We start from the raw sequence: 25,322 nt of genomic DNA on the forward strand, positions 1-25,322 counted from the left end.
TGAGAGAGAGACAGACAGTCACACTCTGAGAGAGAGACAGGCAGTCACACTCTGAGAGAGAGACAGACAGTCACACACTCAGAGAGAGAGACAGACAGTCACACACTCTGAGAGAGAGACAGGCAGTCACACTCTGAGAGAGAGACAGACAGTCACACACTCTGAGAGAGAGACAGGCAGTCACACTCTGAGAGAGAGACAGGCAGTCACACTCAGAGAGAGAGACAGGCAGTCACACACACTGAGAGAGAGACAGGCAGTCACACTCTGAGAGAGAGACAGGCAGTCACACTCAGAGAGAGAGACAGACAGTCACACACTCTGAGAGAGAGACAGGCAGTCACACTCTGAGAGAGAGACAGGCAGTCACACTCAGAGAGAGAGACAGGCAGTCACACACACTGAGAGAGAGACAGGCAGTCACACTCTGAGAGAGAGACAGGCAGTCACACTCAGAGAGAGAGACAGGCAGTCACACACACTGAGAGAGAGACAGGCAGTCACACTCTGAGAGAGAGACAGGCAGTCACACTCAGAGAGAGAGACAGGCAGTCACACACACTGAGAGAGAGACAGGCAGTCACACTCTGAGAGAGAGACAGACAGTCACACACTCAGAGAGAGAGACAGACAGTCACACACTCTGAGAGAGAGACAGGCAGTCACACTCTGAGAGAGAGACAGACAGTCACACACTCTGAGAGAGAGACAGGCAGTCACACTCTGAGAGAGAGACAGGCAGTCACACTCAGAGAGAGAGACAGGCAGTCACACACACTGAGAGAGAGACAGGCAGTCACACTCTGAGAGAGAGACAGGCAGTCACACTCAGAGAGAGAGACAGACAGTCACACACTCTGAGAGAGAGACAGGCAGTCACACTCTGAGAGAGAGACAGGCAGTCACACTCAGAGAGAGAGACAGGCAGTCACACACACTGAGAGAGAGACAGGCAGTCACACTCAGAGAGAGAGACAGGCAGTCACACACACTGAGAGAGAGACAGACAGTCACACTCTGAGAGAGAGACAGACAGTCACACACTCAGAGAGAGACAGGCAGTCACACTCTGAGAGAGAGACAGGCAGTCACACACTCTGAGAGAGAGACAGGCAGTCACACACACTGACGTGGGAACTGCAGGGTGAAGTCCACTCTCATGGGCTGCTGCAGGGCGGCGTGGGCGACCCGACAGGAGAAGTTCTGGCGGGTGTCGGCGGCGCCGGGGGTCCAGCGCAGCTCGCCGGCCGCGCGGTAGGTCCCGTCCGGGCGGCGGGCGGCCGGCGGGCTCTGGGGCGCCCCCAGCGGGCGGCCCGCCTGCAGCCAGGAGAACAGGATGGGCGCCGGGTGGAAGCCCTCGGCCTCACAGCGGACGGCGCTCTCCCGGCCCTCCAGCGCCAGCACGGGCGGCACGCGGACACGGGGGGGCGCTGTGGGGGGGAGCACAGGCGGACTGTCCGGCTCGGGGAACTCGGGAACACACACCGCGTGATCCAGGCGCCATCCCGGGCTCCCAGGGCCTTCCTGCTGTTCCCCTGCCCTCCCCCTCCAGCAGGGTAGTGAAGCCTACAGTGATCTGAGACGCTGCTCCAGCTGAATATCTGCACATTCTCTCCATCCCCCTCTCCTCTCTCTCTCTCCTGCTCCTCTCTCTCTCCTCTCCCCCCTCTCCCCTCTCTCTCCTGCTCCTCTCTCCTCTCCCCTCTCTTTCACTCTCCCCTGTCTCTCTCCTCTCTCTCCTCTCTCTCCTGCTCCTCTCTCTCTCCTCTCCCCTCTCTCCCCTCTCTCTCCTGCTCCTCTCTCTCTCCTCTCCCCTCTCTCCCCTGCTCCTCTCTCTCTCCTCTCCCCTCTCTCTCCTGCTCCTCTCTCTCTCCTCTCTCTCTCCTCTCCCCTCTCTTTCGCTCTCCCCTGTCTCTCTCCTCTCTTCTCCCTCTCTCTCTCCTCTCTCACCTCTCTCTCCTGCTCCTCTCTCTCCCCTCTCCCCTCTCTCTCCTGCTCCTCTCTCTCTCCTCTCCCCTCTCTCTCCTGCTCCTCTCTCTCTCCTCTCCCCTCTCTCCCCTCTCTCTCCTGCTCCTCTCTCTCTCCTCTCCCCTCTCTCCCCTGCTCCTCTCTCTCTCCTCTCCCCTCTCTCTCCTGCTCCTCTCTCTCTCCTCTCTCTCTCCTCTCCCCTCTCTTTCGCTCTCCCCTGTCTCTCTCCTCTCTTCTCCCTCTCTCTCTCCTCTCTCACCTCTCTCTCCTGCTCCTCTCTCTCCCCTCTCCCCTCTCTCTCCTGCTCCTCTCTCTCTCCTCTCTCCCCTCTCTCTCCTGCTCCTCTCTCTCCCCTCTCCCCTCTCTTTCGCTCTCCCCTGTCTCTCTCCTCTCTTCTCCCTCTCTCTCTCCTCTCTCACCTCTCTCTCCTGCTCCTCTCTCCCCTCTCCCCTCTCTCTCCTGCTCCTCTCTCTCTCCTGCTCCTCTCTCTCTCCTCTCCCCTCTCTTTCGCTCTCCCCTGTCTCTCCTCTCTTCCCCCTCTCTCTCTCCTGCTCCTCTCTCTCCTCTCCTCTCTCTCTCTCCTGTCTCTCTCCTCTCTCCTCTGTCTCTCTCTCCTCCCTCTCTCTCTCTCTCCTCTCCCCTCTCCCCCCTCTCTCTCCTCTCCCTCTCTCTCTCCTCTCTCCCTCTCCCTCTCTCCTCTCCCTCTCTCTCTCCCCTCTCCCCTCTCTCTCTCCTCTCCCCTCTCTCCCCTCCCTCTCCCCTCTCTCCTCTCTCTCCTCTCCCTCTCCCCTCTCCCCCCTCTCTCTCCCCTCTCTCTCTCTTACCCAGCACGAGCAGTGTGGTGTTGGCCGTGACCTCAGTCCCTGTGCCGTTGGATACTGTGCACTGGTACTCCCCCTGGTGGAGGATGGAGGTGTTGCGCAGTGTCAGCGAGGCGTTGCCGTCTCGCAGCTCGGTCTCCCCCGCCAGGCTCCAGCCCGGGGCGCTGACGTTGCCCTCCGAGCCGAACGACGCCAAGACCGTCCCGTTCCGGGACCAGGACACCCCCAGACCCAGGAGCCCCTCGCCCTCCTCAGAGCCCCCTCCCAGCCCAGAGAAGGAGCAGGGGAGGAGGGAGGGGGAATGGAGGAACCCCCAGACTTCTGGGGGAGCCGTGACATTGAGAGAGAGAGCTGTGGACACAGAGAGAGTGAGACGCCTAACAGATCCCATCAGGAATTCTCAAAACAGCTTCCGAGCCTGCTGGAGCAGCTGCCCAGTGTGTGATCTCCTGTCCCAGCCTGAGGAACGGACAGTGAGCCTGTCTCTCAATAACAATAATACAGTGTGTGATCTCCTGTCCCAGCCTGAGGGACAGACAGTGAGCCCGTCTCTCAATAATAATAATACAGTGTGTGATCTCCTGTCCCAGCCTGAGGAACGGACAGTGAGCCTGTCTCTCAATAACAATAATACAGTGTGTGATCTCCTGTCCCAGCCTGAGGGACAGACAGTGAGCCCGTCTCTCAATAATAATAATACAGTGTGTGATCTCCTGTCCCAGCCTGAGGAACAGACAGTGAGCCTGTCTCTCAATAATAATAATACAGTGTGTGATCTCCTGTCCCAGCCTGAGGAACAGTGAGCCTGTCTCTCTATAATAATAATACAGTGTGTGATCTCCTGTCCCAGCCTGAGGAACAGACAGTGAGCCCGTCTCTCAATAATAATAATACAGTGTGTGATCTCCTGTCCCAGCCTGAGGAACAGTGAGCCGGTCTCTCAATAATAATAATACAGTGTGTGATCTCCTGTCCCAGCCTGAGGAACAGACAGTGAGCCTGTCTCTCAATAATAATAATAATACAGTGTGTGATCTCCTGTCCCAGTCTGAGGAACAGACAGTGAGCCTGTCTCTCAATAATAATAATAATAATAATAATAATAATAATAATAATAATAATAATAATAATACAGTGTGTGATATCCTGTCCCAGCCTGAGGAACAGACAGTGAGCCCGTCTCTCAATAATAATACAGTGTGTGATCTCCTGTCCCAGCCTGAGGAACTGTGAGCCTGTCTCTCAATAATATAATACAGTGTGTGATCTCCTGTCCCAGCCTGAGGAACAGTGAGCCGGTCTCTCAATAATAATAATACAGTGTGTGATCTCCTGTCCCAGCCTGAGGAACAGACAGTGAGCCTGTCTCTCAATAATAATAATAATAATACAGTGTGTGATCTCCTGTCCCAGTCTGAGGAACAGACAGTGAGCCTGTCTCTCAATAATAATAATAATAATACAGTGTGTGAGCTCCTGTCCCAGCCTGAGGAACAGACAGTGAGCCCGTCTCTCAATAATAATACAGTGTGTGATCTCCTGTCCCAGCCTGAGGAACAGACAGTGAGCCTGTCTCTCAATAATAATAATACAGCGTGTGATCTCCTGTCCCAGCCTGAGGAACAGACAGTGAGCCCGTCTCTCAATAATAATAATACAGCATGTGATCTCCTGTCCCAGCCTGAGGAACAGTGAGTCTGTCTCTCAATAATAATAATACAGTGTGTGATCTCCTGTCCCAGCCTGAGGAACAGTGAGCATGTCTCTCAATAATAATAATAATACAGTGTGTGATCTCCTGTCCCAGCCTAAGGAACTGTGAGCCTGTCTCTCAATAATAATAATACAGTGTGTGATCTCCTGTCCCAGCCTGAGGAACTGTGAGCCTGTCTCTCAATAATAATAATACAGTGTGTGATCTCCTGTCCCAGCCTGAGGAACAGACAGTGAGCCTGTCTCTCAATAATAATAATACAGTGTGTGATCTCCTGTCCCAGCCTGAGGAACTGTGAGCCTGTCTCTCAATAATAATAATACAGCGTGTGATCTCCTGTCCCAGCCTGAGGAACAGACAGTGAGCCCGTCTCTCAATAATAATAATACAGCGTGTGATCTCCTGTCCCAGCCTGAGGAACAGTGAGTCTGTCTCTCAATAATAATAATACAGTGTGTGATCTCCTGTCCCAGCCTGAGGAACAGTGAGCCTGTCTCTCAATAATAATAATAATACAGTGTGTGATCTCCTGTCCCAGCCTGAGGAACTGTGAGCCTGTCTCTCAATAATAATAATACAGTGTGTGATCTCCTGTCCCAGCCTGAGGAACTGTGAGCCTGTCTCTCAATAATAATAATAATACAGTGTGTGATCTCCTGTCCCAGCCTGAGGAACTGTGAGCCTGTCTCTCAATAATAATAATACAGTGTGTGATCTCCTGTCCCAGCCTGAGGAACAGACAGTGAGCCCGTCTCTCAATAATAATACAGTGTGTGATCTCCTGTCCCAGCCTGAGGAACAAACGGTGTTACATATTTTTATTGTACATTTCCATAAATATCCTGTTCATTGTTTCTGCTTTGGCACCACTGTAGCTCATAGGTCATGTCAATAAAGCTCTTTAGTCTGTTATTCATCTCACCTCTGAACAAGAGAGTGTAGTTAATAATTACCAGCTCCTAATTTAACACTGTAATACATTAACTCTGCCAAGCAGTAGCCCAGCACTGCAGCAGCAACACAGCTGCCTGAGGCTACTAGTGCCAGTGAGACAGGCTGTGTGAGAGAGTGAGACAGGCTGTGTGAGAGAGTGAGACAGGCAGTGAGAGACAGTGACAGGCGGTGTGAGAGAGTAAAACAGGCTGTGTGAGAGAGTGAGACAGGCAGTGAGAGACAGTGACAGGCGGTGTGAGAGAGAAAGACAGGCTGTGTGTCAGAGTGAAACAGGCAGTGAGAGACAGTGACAGGCAGTGTGAGAGACTGAGACAGGCTAAGTGTCAGAGTGAGACAGGCAGTGTGAGAGAGTGAAACAGGCTGTATCACAGAGTGAGACAGGTAATGTGGTAGAGTGAGACAGGCAGTGTGAGAGACTGAGACAGGCTAAGTGACAGAGTGACACAGGCAGTACCACAGAGTGAGACAGGCCGAGTAGTAGAGACAGGCAGAGGTACTGACTGCAAATCCACACTCCTGGGGATCACAAGTGGAAACTACTTGGAAGTGCACAGGGAGCTTCATTACCCAAAGGGTTGTAGGAGTGTGGAACAGGCTGGATGAGGTTCTGAGATCTATTTTCTAATAACTAAAATAACAGGCCAGATGAGTCGAATGGCCTCCTTTCATTTGCTGCCAGTCTTATGGCTGCAGTTATTAGGTGCAGTTGCTCCTCCAAGCCTGTGGGGGGCAGTGTGAATCTGTATGAATGTCAGACCTGAGCTCTGCTGGAGCCCAGCGGTGAGACTCTGAGGGGCTTCACTGTCTGGACTCAGAGACACACAGGAGTCTGACTGCAGCTCCTCTCTCCTGCAGGTGACATCAGGTGCAGCTGCTCCTCCAGGCCTGTGGGGGGGCAGTGTCACCCTGACTGTGTGGGTGAGTCAGTGTCTGGGCTGAAGGGGGAGGCTGCAGTCCCTCCAGCAGGGCACAGGCGAACGTGGCGGCTTCCTGGGGCCCCAAGGCCACCTTGGGTGGGGGGCCTCATTGTGCAACACAACGTGTTTTTTAATCAGCACATAAAAATATAGGTGTAAAAAAAATCCCTAAAGAGTCTCTTTCTAGTGCTGCTGTGGATCATCCTAATGGAAGCCCAGGCAAAAAAGTGATTGAGAACATCATGTTTCTGAAGCATGGGAAAGGAGAGTGGGGTCAGCGATCTCAGAACAGAGACACGCCCGATCAAGTCACTGTATAATGTAATAACATAGTAACATAGTACTCTCACAGCCCAGGCTCAGTCCAGGGCTGTGAGATTATCCTACAGGCTCAGTCCAGGGGTGAGAGATTATCCTACAGGCTCAGTGCAGGGCTGTGAGATTATCCTACAGGCTCAGTCCAGGGGTGAGAGATTATCCTACAGGCTCAGTCCAGGGCTGTGAGATTATCCTACAGGCTCAGTCCAGGGGTGAGAGATTATCCTACAGGCTCAGTCCAGGGGTGTGAGATTATCCTACAGGCTCAGTCCAGGGCTGTGAGATTATCCTACAGGCTCAGCGCAGGGCTGTGAGATTATCCTACAGGCTCAGTCCAGGGGTGAGAGATTATCCTACAGGCTCAGTCCAGGGGTGTGAGATTATCCTACAGGCTCAGTCCAGGGGTGAGAGATTATCCTACAGGCTCAGTGTAGGGGTGAGAGATTATCCTACAGGCTCAGTCCAGGGGTGAGAGATTATCCTACAGGCTCAGTCCAGGGCTGTGAGATTATCCTACAGGCTCAGCGCAGGGCTGTGAGATTATCCTACAGGCTCAGTCCAGGGGTGAGAGATTATCCTACAGGCTGAGTCCAGGGGTGAGAGATTATCCTACAGGCTCAGTCCAGGGGTGTGAGATTATCCTACAGGCTCAGTCCAGGGCTGTGAGATTATCCTACAGGCTCAGTCCAGGGCTGTGAGATTATCCTACAGGCTCACAGTAACCGCAGGAGAGACCCAGAGGCCATCTTGGACAGAGAGATGAGTAATGGGACTTACTTACTGGCAAATATTTACAGATGAATAATGATACAGTAAGTGGGTAAATATTTGGAGTTTAACATTGGGATGGAAACTGTTTCATGTTTTTGAGTGTTTGATCTGTCACATTGTTTAAAATCCCATCGCACCCACAGTGACTGATGAGCTGAGGAGCCTGAGAGAGTCACACACACACACCCCACTGAGCACGTCTGGGATCAACTCGCCCATCCCTGAACAACACAGAGCCTGAGAGAGTCAGGGCCTGACCAGTCACACACACACACACACACACAAACCCCACTGAGCACGTCTGGGATCAACTCGCCCATCCCTGAACAACACAGAGCCCTAGAGAGTCAGGGCCTGACCAGTCACACACACACACCCCACTGAGCACGTCTGGGATCAACTCGCCCATCCCTGAACAACACAGAGCCTGAGAGAGTCAGGGCCTGACCAGTCACACACACACACACACCCCACTGAGCACGTCTGGGATCAACTCACCCATCCCTGAACAACACAGAGCCTGAGAGAGTCAGGGCCTGACCAGTCACACACACACACACACCCCACTGAGCACGTCTGGGATCAACTCGCCCATCCCTGTACAACACAGAGCCTGAGAGAGTCAGGGCCTGACCAGTCACACACACACACCCCACTGAGCACGTCTGGGATCAACTCGCCCATCCTTGTACAGCAAGGAGCATGAGTGATCATACATATACAGTACAGTGTAAAGCAATAATCACCCTATACAGTACTGTTTTGTTATATAGACTATATATAACTATATGTCTATATATCATACACTAGAGTGTATGATTCTATATAGTACAGAACAGTATATCATAACAGCTACTGTATACAGTACAGTGTATTCGTGTATATTGTATGTTAAGTATTATAATAGTAACTGTATGCAGTACTCTATTATAGCACAAAACAGTGTTTAGTAATACCTACTGTAAACAGCACAGTGGTGTATTATTATTGTATATGACATTATACAATAATATGGTAAATATGGTACATATTATTTTACATGGTACAGAACAGTGTATAGTAAAACCTACTGTAAACAGCACAGTGCATTGTTGTAAATGGTACATTATATAACTCAAATAGGAATAGTGGAATGTATTAGTATTGTAGGACAGCATAATGTATTATATATAAATACAGTGTGGGGTATGATTGTTTATAGTACAGAACAGTGTAATATAACAGTTGCCACACAGTGCAGTGTATTTTAATAGTTACTGCACACAGGATGGTGTATTTGTGTAAACAGTATATAGGTAATATAGCAACAGCACAGTGTGTCACTGTGTATTGTACAGGAGAGTGTATTGTATATAAACAGTACATTATATAACTAATATAGCAACAGCACAGTGTGTCACTGTGTATTGTACAGAAGAGTGTATTGTATATAAACAGTACATTATATAGGTAATATAGCAACAGCACAGTGTGTTACTGTGTATTGTACAGGAGAGTGTATTGTATATAAACAGTACATTATATAACTAATATAGCAACAGCACAGTGTGTTACTGTGTATTGTACAGGAGAGTGTATTGTATATAAACAGTACATTATATAACTAATATAGCAACAGCACAGTGTGTTACTGTGTATTGTACAGAAGAGTGTATTGTATATAAACAGTACATTATATAACTAATATAGCAACAGCACAGTGTGTTACTGTGTATTGTACAGGAGAGTGTATTGTATATAAACAGTACATTATATAACTAATATAGCAACAGCACAGTGTGTTACTGTGTATTGTACAGGAGAGTGTACTGTATATAAACAATACATTATATAACTAATATAGCAACAGCACAGTGTGTTACTGTGTATTGTACAGGAGAGTGTATTGTATATAAACAGTACATTATATAACTAATATAGCAACAGCACAGTGTGTTACTGTGTATTGTACAGAAGAGTGTATTGTATATAAACAGTACATTATATAACTAATATAGCAACAGCACAGTGTGTTACTGTGTATTGTACAGGAGAGTGTATTGTATATAAACAGTACATTATATAACTAATATAGCAACAGCACAGTGTGTTACTGTGTATTGTACAGAAGAGTGTATTGTATATAAACAGTACATTATATAACTAATATAGCAACAGCACAGTGTGTTACTGTGTATTATACAGGAGAGTGTATTGTATATAAACAGTACATTATATAACTAATATAGCAACAGCACAGTGTGTCACTGTGTATTGTACAGGAGAGTGTATTGTATATAAACAGTACATTATATAACTAATATAGCAACAGCACAGTGTGTTACTGTGTATTGTACAGGAGAGTGTATTGTATATAAACAGTACATTATATAACTAATATAGCAACAGCACAGTGTGTCACTGTGTATTGTACAGGAGAGTGTATTGTATATAAACAGTACATTATATAGGTAATATAGCAACAGCACAGTGTGTTACTGTGTATTGTACTAGGGAGTGTATTGTATATTGCCGTACAGTGTGGACTATGATTGTATACCGCACAGAACAGTGTAATATAACAGTTGCCACACAGAGTAGTGTCTGTATACAGTACAGTGCATTTTTGAATAAAGCAGAGTGTAATCAAACAGTTACTGCACACAGCACAGTGTACTATAATACTCACTGTACACTGTGACACGCTGCAATGTGATCACACTGACGTCTGCAGACAGGACGCAGGATGCAAGACGCAGGACGCAGGACGCAGGACGCAGGACACTGGACACTGGACACTGTGACACTGTGACACTGTGACACTGCGACACTGTGACACTGTGACACGGTGCAATGTGATCACACTGACGTCTGCACGCAAGACACAGGACGCAGGACGCAGGACACTGGACACTGGACTCTGGACACTGGACACTGGACACAGCACGCAGGACACAGGACGCAGGACACAGGACGCAGGACGCAGGACACTGGACTCTGGACACTGTGACACTGCGACACTGTGACACTGTGACACGGTGCAATGTGATCACACTGACGTCTGCACGCAAGACACAGGACGCAGGACGCAGGACACTGGACACTGTGACACTGTGACACTGTGACACTGTGACACTGTGACACGGTGCAATGTGATCACACTGACGTCTGCACGCAAGACACAGGACGCAGGACGCAGGACACTGGACTCTGGACACTGTGACACTGTGACACTGCGACACTGTGACACTGTGACACGGTGCAATGTGATCACACTGACGTCTGCACACAGGACACAGGACGCAGGACGCAGGACACTGGACACTGGACACTGCGACACTGTGACACTGTGACACGGTGCAATGTGATCACACTGACGTCTGCACGCAGGACACAGGACGCAGGACGCAGGACACTGGACTCTGGACTCTGGACACTGGACACTGGACACAGCACGCAGGACGCAGGACGCAGGACGCAGGACGCAGGACGCAGGACGCAGGACACAGCACGCAGGACGCAGGCTTGATTCTTCACTCGGTTATCAGTTTAAACTGCGCTCCCACAGACAGAGTAAACACCGCGGTATCGCAGCCCCAGCTTGAAAATCTACCGTAGCGCAGAACTTCGAACCAGCACGCCCGCCGTGGCCCAGCACCTGAGCACACAGGGGGGCTCCGCCCCGGCGCGGGCGAGAGCGGGGGGCTCACCTGAGCGCAGCAGGGCCAGCAGGAGCAGAGCGCGGAGGGCAGGCCAGGCCATCGTGGCTCCCGTCTCACCTCTGGAGAGCACTGACTGAGGAAACTGAGGCTGAGATTACAGACGAGAGAGGGAGGAGTCACTCCAGTACACTACCACTGCACTGAGAGAGAGAGGGGTTCATACACACACACTGACTGGACACTCCAGTACATTAACACTGCACTGAGAGAGAGAGAGGGGTTAATACAGACACACTGACTGGACACTCCAGTACATTAACACTGCACTGAGAGAGAGAGGGGTTCATACACACACACTGACTGGACACTCCAGTACATTAACACTGCACTGAGAGAGAGAGGGGTTAATACAGACACACTGACTGGACACTCCAGTACATTAACACTGCACTGAGAGAGAGAGGGGTTCATACAGACACACTGACTGGACACTCCAGTACATTAACACTGCACTGAGAGAGAGAGGGGTTCATACAGACACACTGACTGGACACTCCAGTACATGAACACTGCACTGAGAGAGAGAGAGGGGTTAATACAGACACACTGACTGGACACTCCAGTACATTAACACTGCACTGAGAGAGAGAGGGGGGTTCACACACACACACACTGACTGGACACTCCAGTACATTAACACTGCACTGAGAGCGAGGGGTTCATACACACACACTGACTGGACACTCCAGTACATTAACACAGCACTGAGAGAGAGGGGTTAATACAGACACACTGACTGGATACTCCAGTACATTAACACTGCACTGAGAGAGAGAGGGGTTCATACACACACACTGACTGGACACTCCAGTACATTAACACTGCACTGAGAGAGAGAGAGGGGTTCATACAGATGGAGTGAGAGAGAACCTTTATTTCTCTGGTTATGATCCTGCGCGTGTTTCTGGTGTGGGTGGCGGGTGGTAATGATTAACAGGAGAGAGAGGCGTGTCTCACTGCGGTGGCACACCTGATGGCAGCCCCCTGTCTGGGCAGCAGCGCGCCGAGAGCACAGACGACCCGCAGACGTGCAGCTCAGCTCCGCCACAGTGAAACAGGACAAGGCAGTTGTCCTGTGGCCTCAACCAGCTTGTGTTTCTTCAATGGAGCAGCTTCATAGTGAGGCTGGAGGTGAGTCTGACAGTAAGAGGCCAGACACACCAGACAGGATTTCACAGCTCCCCTCTGTCTCCCAGTGCAGACATCACACAGCACATCTCCAGGGCCAGCAGGACTGTGAGCAGGAGGAGGATCACTGAGCCCTGTCTCCTTCAGTTTCTCCACCACTTCAGCCAGGATGGTGTTTCTGTGAAGATCAGGTCTTGGGGTGAAGGTCTGTCTTCACTGGGGGCAGCTGTAGATCCCAGTCTGATCTTCCTGATCCCAGCAGTTCTTAATACAGCCCATACAGTAACTGTGTCCACAGAGCAGAGCCACTGGATCCTTCAGCAAATCCAGACACACTGAGCAGCTGAACTGGTCCTGAGAAACTGAAATACTGCCTTCTGCCATTTTTCTGACAAGTAGAAACTGCACAGAGAGGAGCAGTAGAGACGGAGCTGCACTGAGGCTGTTTCTAGTAAAACGAAACTGATCTCTGAGTTTCACTTCCTGGATCTGCACAGAGCTGCAGGGGTGTGATTATTAGGGGGTGTGGTTGCTAGGGGTGTGATTAGGGTTGTCAGGGGGTGTGGTGAAACAGGACGCGGCGCACGCGCTCAAACAGCAGCGAGGGACACGCGTGACGAAACAAGCCGAGAGGAAGTCGAGGAGTCTGGGACGTGTCACCATCCCCACCCCTCCTCTAGGGGGCGCTCCGGTCCTCTCCGATTTCCCCTGGTGACGGGCCCCTGCCCCCAGTCCTGCCCCTCCCGCTGTTCCGGGCTCAGCACTGGGAAGACCCGCCTGCCAGCAGCTCCAGGAGAGCCCCGACGGCACGGCTTCACCCCGACTTCACCCTGACCCCTGAGTCCGGGGCTCGCAGCGCCTGGTTCGAGTCCCTGTCCCTGCCCCGGATCACGTTCCGGATCGGAACCCGTCTGTCTCGGATGGACCCCCCGGCTCCTGTTTCAGTAAGTTTGAAACATTTATTTTCATTCTCTAGGAATCTGAAAAGTGCAAAAGCAAGTGAACGTTTGTTCTATGTCAAAAATAATCTTCTTATATAATTTCCTTCATCACCTCTGGCGGTTAATTGTTTTTTTTCTGATTGTGTCTTTTTCCTCTTGTACTGGTCTCTGCTCCTCTAGTTGTAGTTGTACCTGTAAATTCTTTAAACACTGAATCATTTAAAAAAAAACAACGAAACCAGCCCTGCTCAAACTCCTCAACCTCATCATGACAGCTGGCTGTTTCCCCGAGGCCTGGAACCAAGGACTGATCACGCCCATCTGTAAGAGTGGAGACAGACTCCATCCCAACAACTACTGGGGCATCTGTGTGAACAGTAACCTGGGGAAGGTATTCTGCAGTATCCTGAACACATGAATACTGGCCTTCCTTACTGAACACAGTGTCCTGAGCAAGAGTCAGATTGGCTTCTTGCCAGATCACCGCACATCTGATCACATTAACACCCTACACACACTGATAGACAAACACGTCCACCAGAAACACAAAGGAAACATTTTTGGCTGCTTTGTCGATTTCGAAAAAGCATTTGACTCGATTTGGTGTGAAGGACTCTTTTACAAAGCCCTCCAAAGTGGTGTAGAAGACAAACTCCACAACGTCAATGTGCTCAGAGAACAAATCCCAATCAGATCTTATGATGTTGGCACAGCTTTGCACCACATGCATATTATATTTGGAAGAACAAAGATAAAATAATAATAATAATAATAATAATAATAATTGCTGACACTTATATAGTGCTTTTCTGGACACTCCACTCAAAGCTCTTTACAGGTCATGGGGATCCCCTCAACACCCACCAGTGTGCAGCCCCACCTGGATGATGCACCAGTACACTCACCACACCTCAGCTCTCAGTGGGGAGGAGAGCAGAGGGAAGCCAGTTCAGAGATGGGGATTATTAGGAGGCCATGATTGGTAAGGGCCAATGGGAAATTTGGCCAGGACACCCCGACTCTTTTCGAGAAACACCCTGGGATTTTTAATGACCACAGAGAGTCAGGACCTCGTTTTTACGTCTCATACGAAGTACAGCGCCTGTTTTACACTATAGTGTCCCCGTCACTATACTGGGGCATCAGGACCCACACAGAGCGCAGGGAGAGAGCGCCCCCTGCTGGCCCCACTCACACCTCTCCCAGGAGTCTCCCCTCCAGGTACTGACCAGGCTCCCCCTGCTGGGCTCCAGTGGGCTGGGAGCTGGGAGAGAGCGCCCCCTGCTGGGCTCCAGTGGGCTGGGAGCTGGGTGAGAGCGCCCCCTGCTGGGCTCCAGTGGGCTGGGAGCTGGGAGAGAGCGCCCCCTGCTGGCCCCACTCACCCCTCTCCCAGGAGTCTCCCCTCCAGGTACTGGCCAGGCTCCCCCTGCTGGGCTCCAGTGGGCTGGGAGCTGTGAGAGCGCACCCTGCTGGGCTCCAGTGGGCTGGGAGCTGGGAGAGAGCGCCCCCTGCTGGGCTCCAGTGGGCTGCCAGTTGTGAGCTGCAGAGTGACCTGGCTGCTGTCCAGATCAAAACGTGCCAAACCTTTGGAAAGAACTAATAATGCAATTGGAGACTTGTCGATTGAGGTAATACGGCACATCTTGAGAGCTACATAGCTCAGTTGCTACGGCGAGCAATGAAGAGATTCGGAGCGCCTAAAAGCTGTTTTTGCAGAGGTACATCCCCTTCCACCCAAACCCACCCATTTGGACATAACTTCTACAGAGGAGACAGCTCTAAATTCAGGACTCCGCGACCCGGCAGTGGTGTTTTGTGGCTGTAAGTGACTGAACACGCGGTCTCAGAAGTGGTGGAAAGACCGACCCCCGACTAACGCCAAGCGTCCGCACGTCAGTACAAGACTTGGACTTGCGAAAGCATTTTTTGCTGAGGGGCAGAATCAGAGAATGTGGGGGCAGGAAGGAGGTGATGTGATGGTCAGGGGTGCTGCAGCAGAACCTTGAACCTGAACTTGAACTTTACTGCCATATGTAACCGGTACTGGTCCAATGGAATTCTTACTGACAGGAAGTCTCTCGATTGTAAAACAAGTGTAAAAAACAAGACAAAGTGCAAACAGTGCATCAAGACAATATACAAACAATAGACAATGTGCAAGTAAACATGCAGACAATTTGAATGTAAACAATACAGACGTGTAAACAGTGCCTGGAGATGTGCAATAGATAAGGAATCACAATGAGGCAGATGGTGATGGTGTAGGTGTGGTCCGAGGGGGATGGCTAATTGTGTTCGCCAGTCTCACTGCTTGTGGATAGAAGCTATTGAAGAATCTGGTGGTCAGTGTCCGTATGCTCTTATATCTCTTGCCTGAGGGCAGTGGGGTGAAGAGCTCATGCCCTGGGTGGTGACTGTCCTCTGTGATGGCCAGAATTCTACCACGGCAGCGGTCCCCATAGAGCTGTTTAATCTCGGTGAGACCGCAGCCGATGATCTTCTGGGCCATATTGACCATTCTCTGCAGTGCCTTTCTTTCTAGCGAAGAGGTGTTGCCATACCACACGGTGATCCCGTTGGTGAGGACGCTCTCGATGGTGCAGCAGTAGAAGTTCACCAACACATGTATTGGCATCCCCCAGCGCTTGAGGCACCTCAAGAAATAAAGGCGCTGCTGAGCCTTCTTCATGATAGAGTCAGTGTGCACAGTCCAGGTTAGATCTTTAGAGATGTGAATTCCCAAAAACCTAAAGCTGGTGACTGTTTCCACTTCCGTTCCATCAATACTGAGTGGGCTGTGAGTGTGTGGCCTGTGTCTCCGAAAGTCCACTATTAGCTCTTTCGTTTTCTTTACGTTCAAGTCCAGGTTATTGCTATGACACCACCTAAGCAGCTGTATGACTTCATCCCTGTAAGTGGACTCGTCATCATCACTGATCAGTCCTATTATAGTGGTGTCATCAGCAAACTTAATGATGCGGTTGTTGCTGTGTCTTGCTGTGCAGTCGTGAGTGAACAGGGAGTACAACCTTGGACTCAGACAGCAGCCTTGTGGGGTTCCAGTGCTCAGGGTGAGTGGTGTTGATGTTTTATTGCCTATCCACACCACCTGTGGTCTCTCGATAAGAAAGTCCAGCAGCCAGTTGAGAAGGGGTGAATCAAATTTCAGGATCATTTTTGTTTCTGTTGTCTTACTGCTGTGGGAGTTGAGAAAATCTTCTTTGAGAATGCAGAGAGAGAGATCGGTGTGATCATGGCCGTCTGAGGTGAACTGAGAAACTAGGGGCTTAGAGAAATCTTTCATCTTCACAGCCCTGACGTGTTCTCTGAAGCGTCTCCGAGTCTCCTTCCTGTTTCAATATTCCATACATTTTAGTTATAATAAGTCTTACTTTTAGTTGAGTAAAACAGCTATTTGAGTCATACAGACATTTTAGTCAAGAAGTTTAATTTATGTGCATAATAAAATGTATTTCTAAGAAAATATTTAACAGCTCTAAGTTCGATACTCATTTTGTCAACAGTGTTTTCCCGCGGTACAGCGCTGCGTCACGAAGCGAACAAAGTGAAATATTTCAGATGCGGTCGGAGAGGGCGGTACTGAGAGTCCTGAACTGGACGTTTCTCAGGTTGTTCTGAGAGTCTGGACACGGCTGGGATTAAAACAAAAGTTGAACAAGTAACGAATTGTAGCGCGTTTTGTTCCAATACAGAGGAACAAAAATAAGCGAAATGAAATATATTTATATACTGTACATCCCAAAGTTTCACAAATAATCCCACAGATGATGATGTTGAATACACAAACTGCCGAAGCAGTGCAGTAATCTCCCGATGCGGTCTCTCGTGTTTTGGGTTAGTTTGTAGATATTAAACACAGCTGAACACAACAGCAGGAATGAGTTTAACTTCACTTCTTACTAGAACAGCAGGTCTGTCGCCATCTTCTAACCCGCTTGCTCTAGGGAGCGTCTCACAATTACCACACTAACCAGCGCTCAAGGGAGTGTGTTAAAACTACCTCTCAGGACACGGTCCCTCTGTGGACAGAGAATCGTCCACATGAAATGTCCAAACGGCAGGACAGAACACAAGACTGACACGGAGCCCAAGTTTCTGTCCGTGAAGAAAAAAACTCGCCGCTACCAACAAACTTTTGGGCTTCATATGAAGGAAAGCGGAGCTTTCACTGGCCCATTACCAAACTTCATTGGGAAATAAAATAAAGAAAAGACTAGAAAGAAGCATCCACTTTTCCCTGGATCACGATCAGAGATCAAATAAAACGTCTCTCACAAACCACCACAGTAAAAATAAACCCCAAACGAACATAAAATACCGAATATAGTCATGTATCCCTGTATTAAAGGGAGCCGGGTATTAGACTGGCTGGAGCTGCTCACAGACACAGCGCTGGTGATAAACTACAACTCCCACAACCACCCTGAGCCACTTCCTGTCTGCGTCACAGTCCCTATTCCTCCTGGCTGTGGTGACGTCAGCGGGTCCCTCCCCGTTCTGGCAGCTTCACGGTCATCGGCGCGCGCAGGAGAGACTCACACGGGATTTCATTTTTAAAAGTTTATTTTCTCAAAAATTAGAAAAAAACACAGCAGGGTTTCCAGAGATATTTACAAGTCAGGAGTACAGCAGGCTGGTAGCGAGTTATCTCGCCCTCTCTCGTACATGTAATTTTTCCCCGTTTAATTTAAAAAAAAAAATTAGTATAACGCATTTAAACACAACACAACACAACAACACAACAACACAACATCATAATTTCTAAAATTACTACTATATTTCTGACCTCACCTCACTGCCCGTCAGTAAACCCGTCTCCCAGTGTGAGCAGTGGCCAGAGAGCTGGGAGAGAGTCAGCCTGTGTTCATGAGTCAGTGACGGGTTTAATCTCCACACTGACAGCAGGCAGCAGCTCAAGGTCTTTATCTGAATCCCAGGTCCAGAAGACAGGATAGATCTTCTCCCCCTGAGGGAAGACCATGTCAGTGAAAGTGTAGACATGAGCTCTGGACTCCACTGTGTAAAAGGAGACCTTCCTCTCCTCAATATCCACACACACCCCCAGCTTCCTGGGCCGCAGACTGAGGGGGAGATCAGTCTCAGGGTCAGTGAGAGCAGAGAAAACAGTAGAGTAAGAGTATAGACACCAGTAACCCTGCTGGGGAGAGAAGCTGAACCTCCCTTTCCTCTCTGCAGACTCTCTGGTCACTCCTATTATCCACCAGTCATTCACCTCCACCTCCCAGTAGTGTCTCCCTGAGGTGAAGGCCTCCCTGCTCACGACACAGGGCCAGTAATCAAACCTGTGAGGATTGTCAGAGAGACTCTTCATCTGTCCCTCTCTCACTCTCTTCCCATCCTCAGACAGGCTGAGCCGACAGTGAGCTGTATCAGGGTCCAGAGTCACAGCAGCTGGGGAATAAAACACAAACATCACAACAGGCTCCTGCCGATCACAGTCCAACTCAACTCCATCAGACTGTGAAATGTCTTTGTCCCCAAACACACCGAGAGAGAAACACCAGTCAATTACTAATGACTGCTCTTCCCTTCCAGAGAAACGACATCTTCTTCACTGTTTCACTAGTGTTACACATGGGAGTGATCCCAATATCCTCTAAATCCAAACATTAAACACTTGTTTTCACAGCGATGAAACTTTTATTTTTTTAAACGTCATTATTAATAAACACAGGACCGACCGGACTGCAGGAGAAACTACAGCCCGACCACTCGCTTTCAAACACTTCACAACCCACCACAGCGACCTGTATACTGTTAGAAACTGGACAGCCTGTCTGTTAAACCGGTTTATTTCAAATCCCAGTTCGGCAGCTCGTTCATCTTCTCTGAGACCATTTTCCTGACGACGCAGAATAAAAAAGTGCTGAATTCAAAGACTGCATAATGCAACACTTACTTTGAAAATGCGAAGAAATATCCAAAGTGTTCAGTTTAAAGCAGAAATAACACATCCAGAAACCCGGAGAGAAAGACGAGAGAAACAGAGGCGCTCATACTGAGTTCAAGACTGCTCGCGCTCACTGTCCGCCTCTCTGATAGGAGACACCAGCTGTCAATCAGTGAGCTCTGACCACTGACAGACGGGGGCGGGGCTTATACATGCCCAGAGCGAATGGGGGTTTTAATCGATTCAAGAAGCTTTATTCGCATGACTAACGAATACTGACTTAATACTCTCCTCATACTTAATACTTCAGTGTAAACTATTAATACTTAATACTGAGTAAATACTCCCCTTTGCCTGTCTGCTTGTCAATCTAGTGGAGATCAAATATATTCTTATCAGCTCTTATTTTTTGACTCCTGGAGCCTAGAAAGGCTGACACAGTCACCTACATGAATTTATAAAAACACCAGCAGCCATATCACTCTGCAATTCACAACTGGCAGCCCACTGCAGCTCAGCAGGTGTGAGCCTGGTCAGTACCTGGATGGGAGACCTCCTGGGAAAAACTAAGGCTGCTGCTGGAAGAGGTGTGAGTGGGGCCAACAGGGGGTGCTCACCCTGCAGTCTATGTGGGTCCTATTATTCCCCAGTATAGCGATGGGGACATGATACTGTAAACAGGCGCTGTCCTGTGGATGAGACTTAAAACCCAGATCCTGTGTGGTCATTAAAAATCCCAGGGTGTTTCTTGAAAAGAGTAGGGATTTAACCCTGGTGTCCTGGCCAAATTTCCCCCTGGCTTTTACCCATCATGGCCTCCTAATAACCCCCCTCTCTGAAGTGGCTTCATCACTCTGCTCTCCTCCCCACTGAGAGCTGGTGTGTGGGGAGTGTTCTGGCACACTATGGCTGCAGTCGCATCATCCAGGTGGGGCCACACACTGGTGGTGGTGGAGGGGAGTCCCCATTACCTGTAAAGCGCTATATAAGTGTAAGCAATTATGATTAATACCTGAATTCATTTCTGGGCTCAGAGCGCCTTTATTTCAGTGATGAGAGAGGTCGCCCTCTTCTGGACACTGCAACTCTGAAGCCATCATGACAACATCTTAAACTGATATTTCACACTTGTTCTGTGTAGAACAGGACACAGTGTCAAACACTGACTTACTCCACAGGAGAGTCTATCAGTCTGGAAACACAGACACCCTCTAGATCACTCCTGTTTGAAACGAGGTCCCCAATATCGCAGGCAAACACCCCAATACACACTCACTCTGGTGGGACTAGTGAAATAATATTGACACTCCAGTGTCATTCTTAGTGAAACACACCACTGGGTCTCTTAATGACCAGGACCATGTGAGAACACCAGCTGGGCTGAAGAGAAAGACCCCAAAGTTATTTCCCCTGGCCAGTAAGAGGAGCCCTACAGCCCCAGTAAATACCCCTCTTAAACTAACCATGAGCACCTGACTCTGACATGTCTGAGCTGCTCTGAGGAAAACAGGCCACAGAGACACTGACTGACTTCATGTCACTGAAACACTGTCAGTAAAGAGAGATCAGAATTAATTACCCCCTGTCCTGAGAGGAGGGCAATTCTCAACTCAATACTCTACTGCCCCTTCCTTTCACAGTGCTGGCATGAGTAACTGAACTTCTTATTTTGGCAGGAAATACATTATTTATTGTATTACAATTGGCCTAGGAATAGTCCCTCAATTCAAATTACATATCCCCAACTGTTATAGTAGTTTTTTTCACACATAGATTCTTAGACACACAGTCACTGTGTCACACTAAGGAGATAAAGACCTGTCTGATATGGAAACACAGAAGCTAAATTTACTCCCCCTGCCCTGTGAAGACAAACCCAAATCTGAGGTAAAAACCCCAATCTCTACTGACAGTAGTGATTAATGAGCTGATGTTGAAATGACTGATCTATTCTGAGACAAACACCCCACTGAGTCTCTTACTGAACCCCCATCACTGCAGCCTGTCTCAGTAGAGCTCACAGCTCTCAGGTTTATTCCCAGTTCAATCACAGCCTCAGGGAGCGCAGTGGGAAGGGTCTGATTTCCTAGCGCAGCACAGTGGGAAAAAGACAAAGTGTAGCTGCAGTTTCCCTGGAAAAGCAATGCAAAACAGGGAAGAAACACCAAACAAGATGAATAAGGCCACAAACTGTACAAAAAGAAAAACAATCCTTACCATGGAGAAAAACACAAAAATAATCCTTATATTGCAGAAAAAACCTCACCCTACTTCCAAGGATTTAGCAACAGCTTTAAAGCCCTATAAGAGAGATAATGCTTCTCTTGTGCCTTCAGACAAGCCTGACCAGACCTGCCTTCACTCCCCTTTTATACACTGCAGGGCTGTATAGACTGAAACACACACTGAGACTGGGGAGCATATGGGGAAAAACATTCATGCCCAGATGAAAATAAACTTTTCTTACTTGATACATCCTCCTGTAAATCAGGATATATAAAAACAGAGAAAAATGGGGTTTGTTGTGTGTTCTGTGTTTTGGCCCAGTCTTACAAGACGTACGGTAATCTGAAAAAGGGCACTGCTGTTAGGAGACATACGGTAGTTAAACAGGTACAGGCAGCAAAAATTGCCCCCAGGTACAGTACAAGGATGCGTTTACAGGGATTCAAATCTAGTTTATGTAGGAAACTGGTTTTTAAACATGGAATGGGAAGATATTGTTTTAAAACCCAGAGTAAGAGAGAGAGAGACAGAGGACAACAAGCTGCAGGAGAGCCCAGAGTAAGACAGAGAGAGAGACAGAGGACAACAAGCTGCAGGAGAGCCCAGAGTAAGAGAGAGAGAGAGACAGAGGACAACAAGCTGCAGGAGAGCCCAGAGTAAGAGAGAGAGAGACAGAGGACAACAAGCTGCAGGAGAGCCCAGAGTAAGAGAGAGAGAGACAGAGGACAACAAGCTGCAGGAGAGCCCAGAGTAAGAGAGAGACAGAGGACAACAAGCTGCAGGAGAGCCCAGACTAAGAGAGAGACAGAGGACAATGACCGACACTAACAGAAAGATTACAGCAGCTGAGAAATGAGCAGAGACTGTATTTTTTATATTATCTGTACTACAAAGGGTGAAGATGTTGCTGTCATTTTTTTCATGTACAACGGTCATGTACCCTAGGATTTGGACAGCTGACTGTTACTGGCTCTGCTCCTGACTCCTCCTGACTGTTACGCCGATTCCACTCGCGCCGCTCTTCCTTCTCGCATTCCCACGCACACACCCTGTAAAACAAGCTCACGCCGCAAGTAACGCCAATCACCTTTCTCTCCTGTCTCTATTTTAGTTCTCCTTTTTCCTCACTTCCCCGCTCACTATTGCGGATTCTCTTCGAGCTCCCTAGTGCGCGGTTACCTTTTGCTTCTCTCCGGTTTTCGATCTCCTAGTCTGCCTCTCATTTGTTGCTTCCTGCTTGTCTCTCTGTGTGCCGACCTACTCACCTGCCTCCTGGTTTTCCTTTTTGCCTAGCATATCTGCTTAGTGTCATTCTCTTGTCTTGAGTCCTGCATAGGATCCTATTGCCCAAGCAGCCCTATCTTACACTGATATTTCACATTTATTCTCAAAATCCAGGGTCACAGGCTCTGCAAAATTCAGCCTGAAGACCCTCACGAAGGAGTGACACTGACAAAGGAGTGAGCAGAGCTCACAGGACATGGCCTTTGGGTAGAACGAGTTTTGGAACACCTTCAGCCCCTCTGGAAGAACTTTCTGCTGGCCACTAGATGAAGATCTCTTAAGGATCCCAATAGGATTTCATGTACTATATTACAGACGTGACACTGAAATACATCTTCTATTTACCTAACAGGAACAACCAATTAACACTAAAGAGATCGTCTGAGAGTGTATTCAATAACCTCTGACACGAGGGCTTAAAACAGCCCCTGTGTTATCAAGAGGAAACAGACCTACCTGCAGCACTGCAGATCCACTGCCATTCTGAAACACAGAGATACAGACACTGTTAATCACAGACACACACTGGAGCACAGAGATACAGACACTGTTATTCACAGCCACACACTGGAACACAGAGATACAGACACTGTGAATCACAGTAACACTGGACCACAGAGACACAGACACTGTTAATCACAGTCACACACTGGAACACAGAGATACAGACACTGTTAATCACAGTCTCACACTGGAACACAGAGACACAGACACTGTGAATCACAGTCACACTCTGGTAATAAGATGTCAGTACAGTCAGTGCTGTCAGATAGCAGAGTTTCACACAGTGAACACAGTGTACATACGTGATTTAGGGATAGGAGCTCGCTTCACAGCATCTACAGAAAGAGAGAGTAGATCTTTATTGTATTAAAGAGCTATACTGCTTCTTACCTGTTATTACACCAGAGCTTATCCTACAGTCTGCAGTCAGTTCATTTCAGGATCCCCAGTCTCCACTGCAGTGTGGATCAGAGTGTCAGTGAGTGTGAGCAGCAGTGGCTGTAAGACTGGAGTCTCACTCAATAAGACTGAGCAGCACAAGGCAATAAGACACACAGACACATCACAGGACACCCTGGAGTCTGGTGCTTGAGCCATTGAGAGATGAGAAATTAACAGTCTGCTGTTAACAACAGTGAGGAATATTTCACATTTAAAGACCAATCATTGACACTGAAAACTGTTCCTTGTTCAGTCAGATGAGTGAAAGTGTTGGCAATTCTCACACAGCCTGAGTGACCCGTCCCCACAGTGACCAGTATCACTGACTGAGATACAGTGATGTCCTGCTCACTGGTCACACTGCCTGATCTCTGGACATCAGCTGGACAGTGAGAGATGACCAGTTACACTCGATGGTGAGCACATCTCCACACCAGGCCTGATCCAGGAAGACTGACACACAGACAGTGCGCTCCTGTGTTTTTTTGTATGGCTCATGCATTCATCAAGACATCTCAGACAACCTCATCCATCGTACACATGTGTAGAATATAAATAAATGATATATAGTATCTTACAAAAAATGGTAATTTTACCTAATTTGTATACATTAAAATATCTGCTATCCCAAACACAGAATATTTCAGAAAAACCTGAATGTAAAACAAGATGCAAGCTATTATTTATGATGAGAAAAATGTCCTTTAAGGAAAGTGAATAGGTTTATGGTGTGGGAAATATGTCAAATATTTAAAACATAATCATCTACTTATTTGTGTAGAGTGGGAGAGCTGTATAAGCTGTTGCAGGTTGCAAAAGAAAAAGAAGAAGCTAATTCTATGCTGCAAAGTAATGTAAGACAGCAAAATATGCAACATTTCTCCTTTGAAGTCTTCATGCAGTAGAATGAAACCTCATTTGTTACTTCAAGTATTCCGTTTCCTTGTTTATTTTTTAATAGAATCTCTTCCATTATGTTTTTAAACAGGTTTCTGCTCCCCTTTCTTTTTAAACCTCTCTCACACTCACTCTGGTGGGACTAGTGAAATAATATTGACACTCCAGTGTCATTCTTAGTGAAACACACCACTGGGTCTCTTAATGACCAGGACCATGTGAGAACACCAGCTGGGCTGAAGAGAAAGACCCCAAAGTTATTACCCCTGGCCAGTAAGAGGAGCCCTACAGCCCCAGTAAATACCCCTCTTAAACTAACCATGAGCACCTGACTCTGACATGTCTGAGCTGCTCTGAGGAAAACAGGCTGTACTGTGACCCCAAGCTTCTCTCTGTCTGTGTGTCTGTGTCTCATGGAGAGCAAGCTGGGGTCCTGTATGTGAAAAGATGAATTCCTAATGCAAGAGATTGTATATGGCAAATAAAGAGATCTTGATCTTAAACGTGTGTCGTTTTTACCATTTCTGTGACAAGTAGAATTGACACAGCTTTCCAAACATCTGTTCTTCTTGATGTGAAACTGCAGAAACATGTCCTGTACAGAGTGTTTGCTCACTCTTTCAACACTGAACAGAATACATTTACGATGACTTATACCTGCTGTTGGCTTCCTGTTACTGTTGGTCCCAGTAAACAGCAAGCCAGCAATGAACAAACTGTGTAACGGGATGTGTGTCGTCCTGAATTCTTTTTCTTTTTGTCTGTCATTCCCCTATCTCTTCACATTCATCTGCACAAAATACAC

At 48.3% G+C, this 25,322-nt stretch overlaps 2 protein-coding genes across 2 annotated transcripts in view; both read right to left on the bottom strand.

Annotated features, from left to right (window-relative positions):
- Window positions 1-18,107, bottom strand: part of LOC107076284 (uncharacterized) — a 32,860-nt gene extending 14,753 nt beyond the window's left edge. The window contains exons 1-4 of the mRNA XM_069187841.1: window positions 18,046-18,107; window positions 11,153-11,252; window positions 2,793-3,140; window positions 1,131-1,430 (exon numbers count right to left, since the gene is read on the bottom strand). Coding sequence (XP_069043942.1) covers window positions 1,131-1,430; window positions 2,793-3,140; window positions 11,153-11,204 — 700 coding nt within the window. The 5' untranslated portion in view covers window positions 11,205-11,252; window positions 18,046-18,107. The remainder of the gene's footprint in view (window positions 1-1,130; window positions 1,431-2,792; window positions 3,141-11,152; window positions 11,253-18,045) is intronic.
- Window positions 1-25,322, bottom strand: part of LOC138238042 (E3 ubiquitin-protein ligase TRIM39-like) — a 160,000-nt gene that overhangs the window by 124,553 nt on the left and 10,125 nt on the right. Inside the window, exons 6-7 of the mRNA XM_069187846.1 lie at window positions 23,482-23,514; window positions 23,132-23,158 (exon numbers count right to left, since the gene is read on the bottom strand). Coding sequence (XP_069043947.1) covers window positions 23,132-23,158; window positions 23,482-23,514 — 60 coding nt within the window. The remainder of the gene's footprint in view (window positions 1-23,131; window positions 23,159-23,481; window positions 23,515-25,322) is intronic.

This window comes from Lepisosteus oculatus, chromosome 4 (genome assembly GCF_040954835.1).
Source record: "Lepisosteus oculatus isolate fLepOcu1 chromosome 4, fLepOcu1.hap2, whole genome shotgun sequence".
In the NCBI taxonomy this organism is placed as follows: Eukaryota; Metazoa; Chordata; class Actinopteri; order Semionotiformes; family Lepisosteidae; genus Lepisosteus; species Lepisosteus oculatus.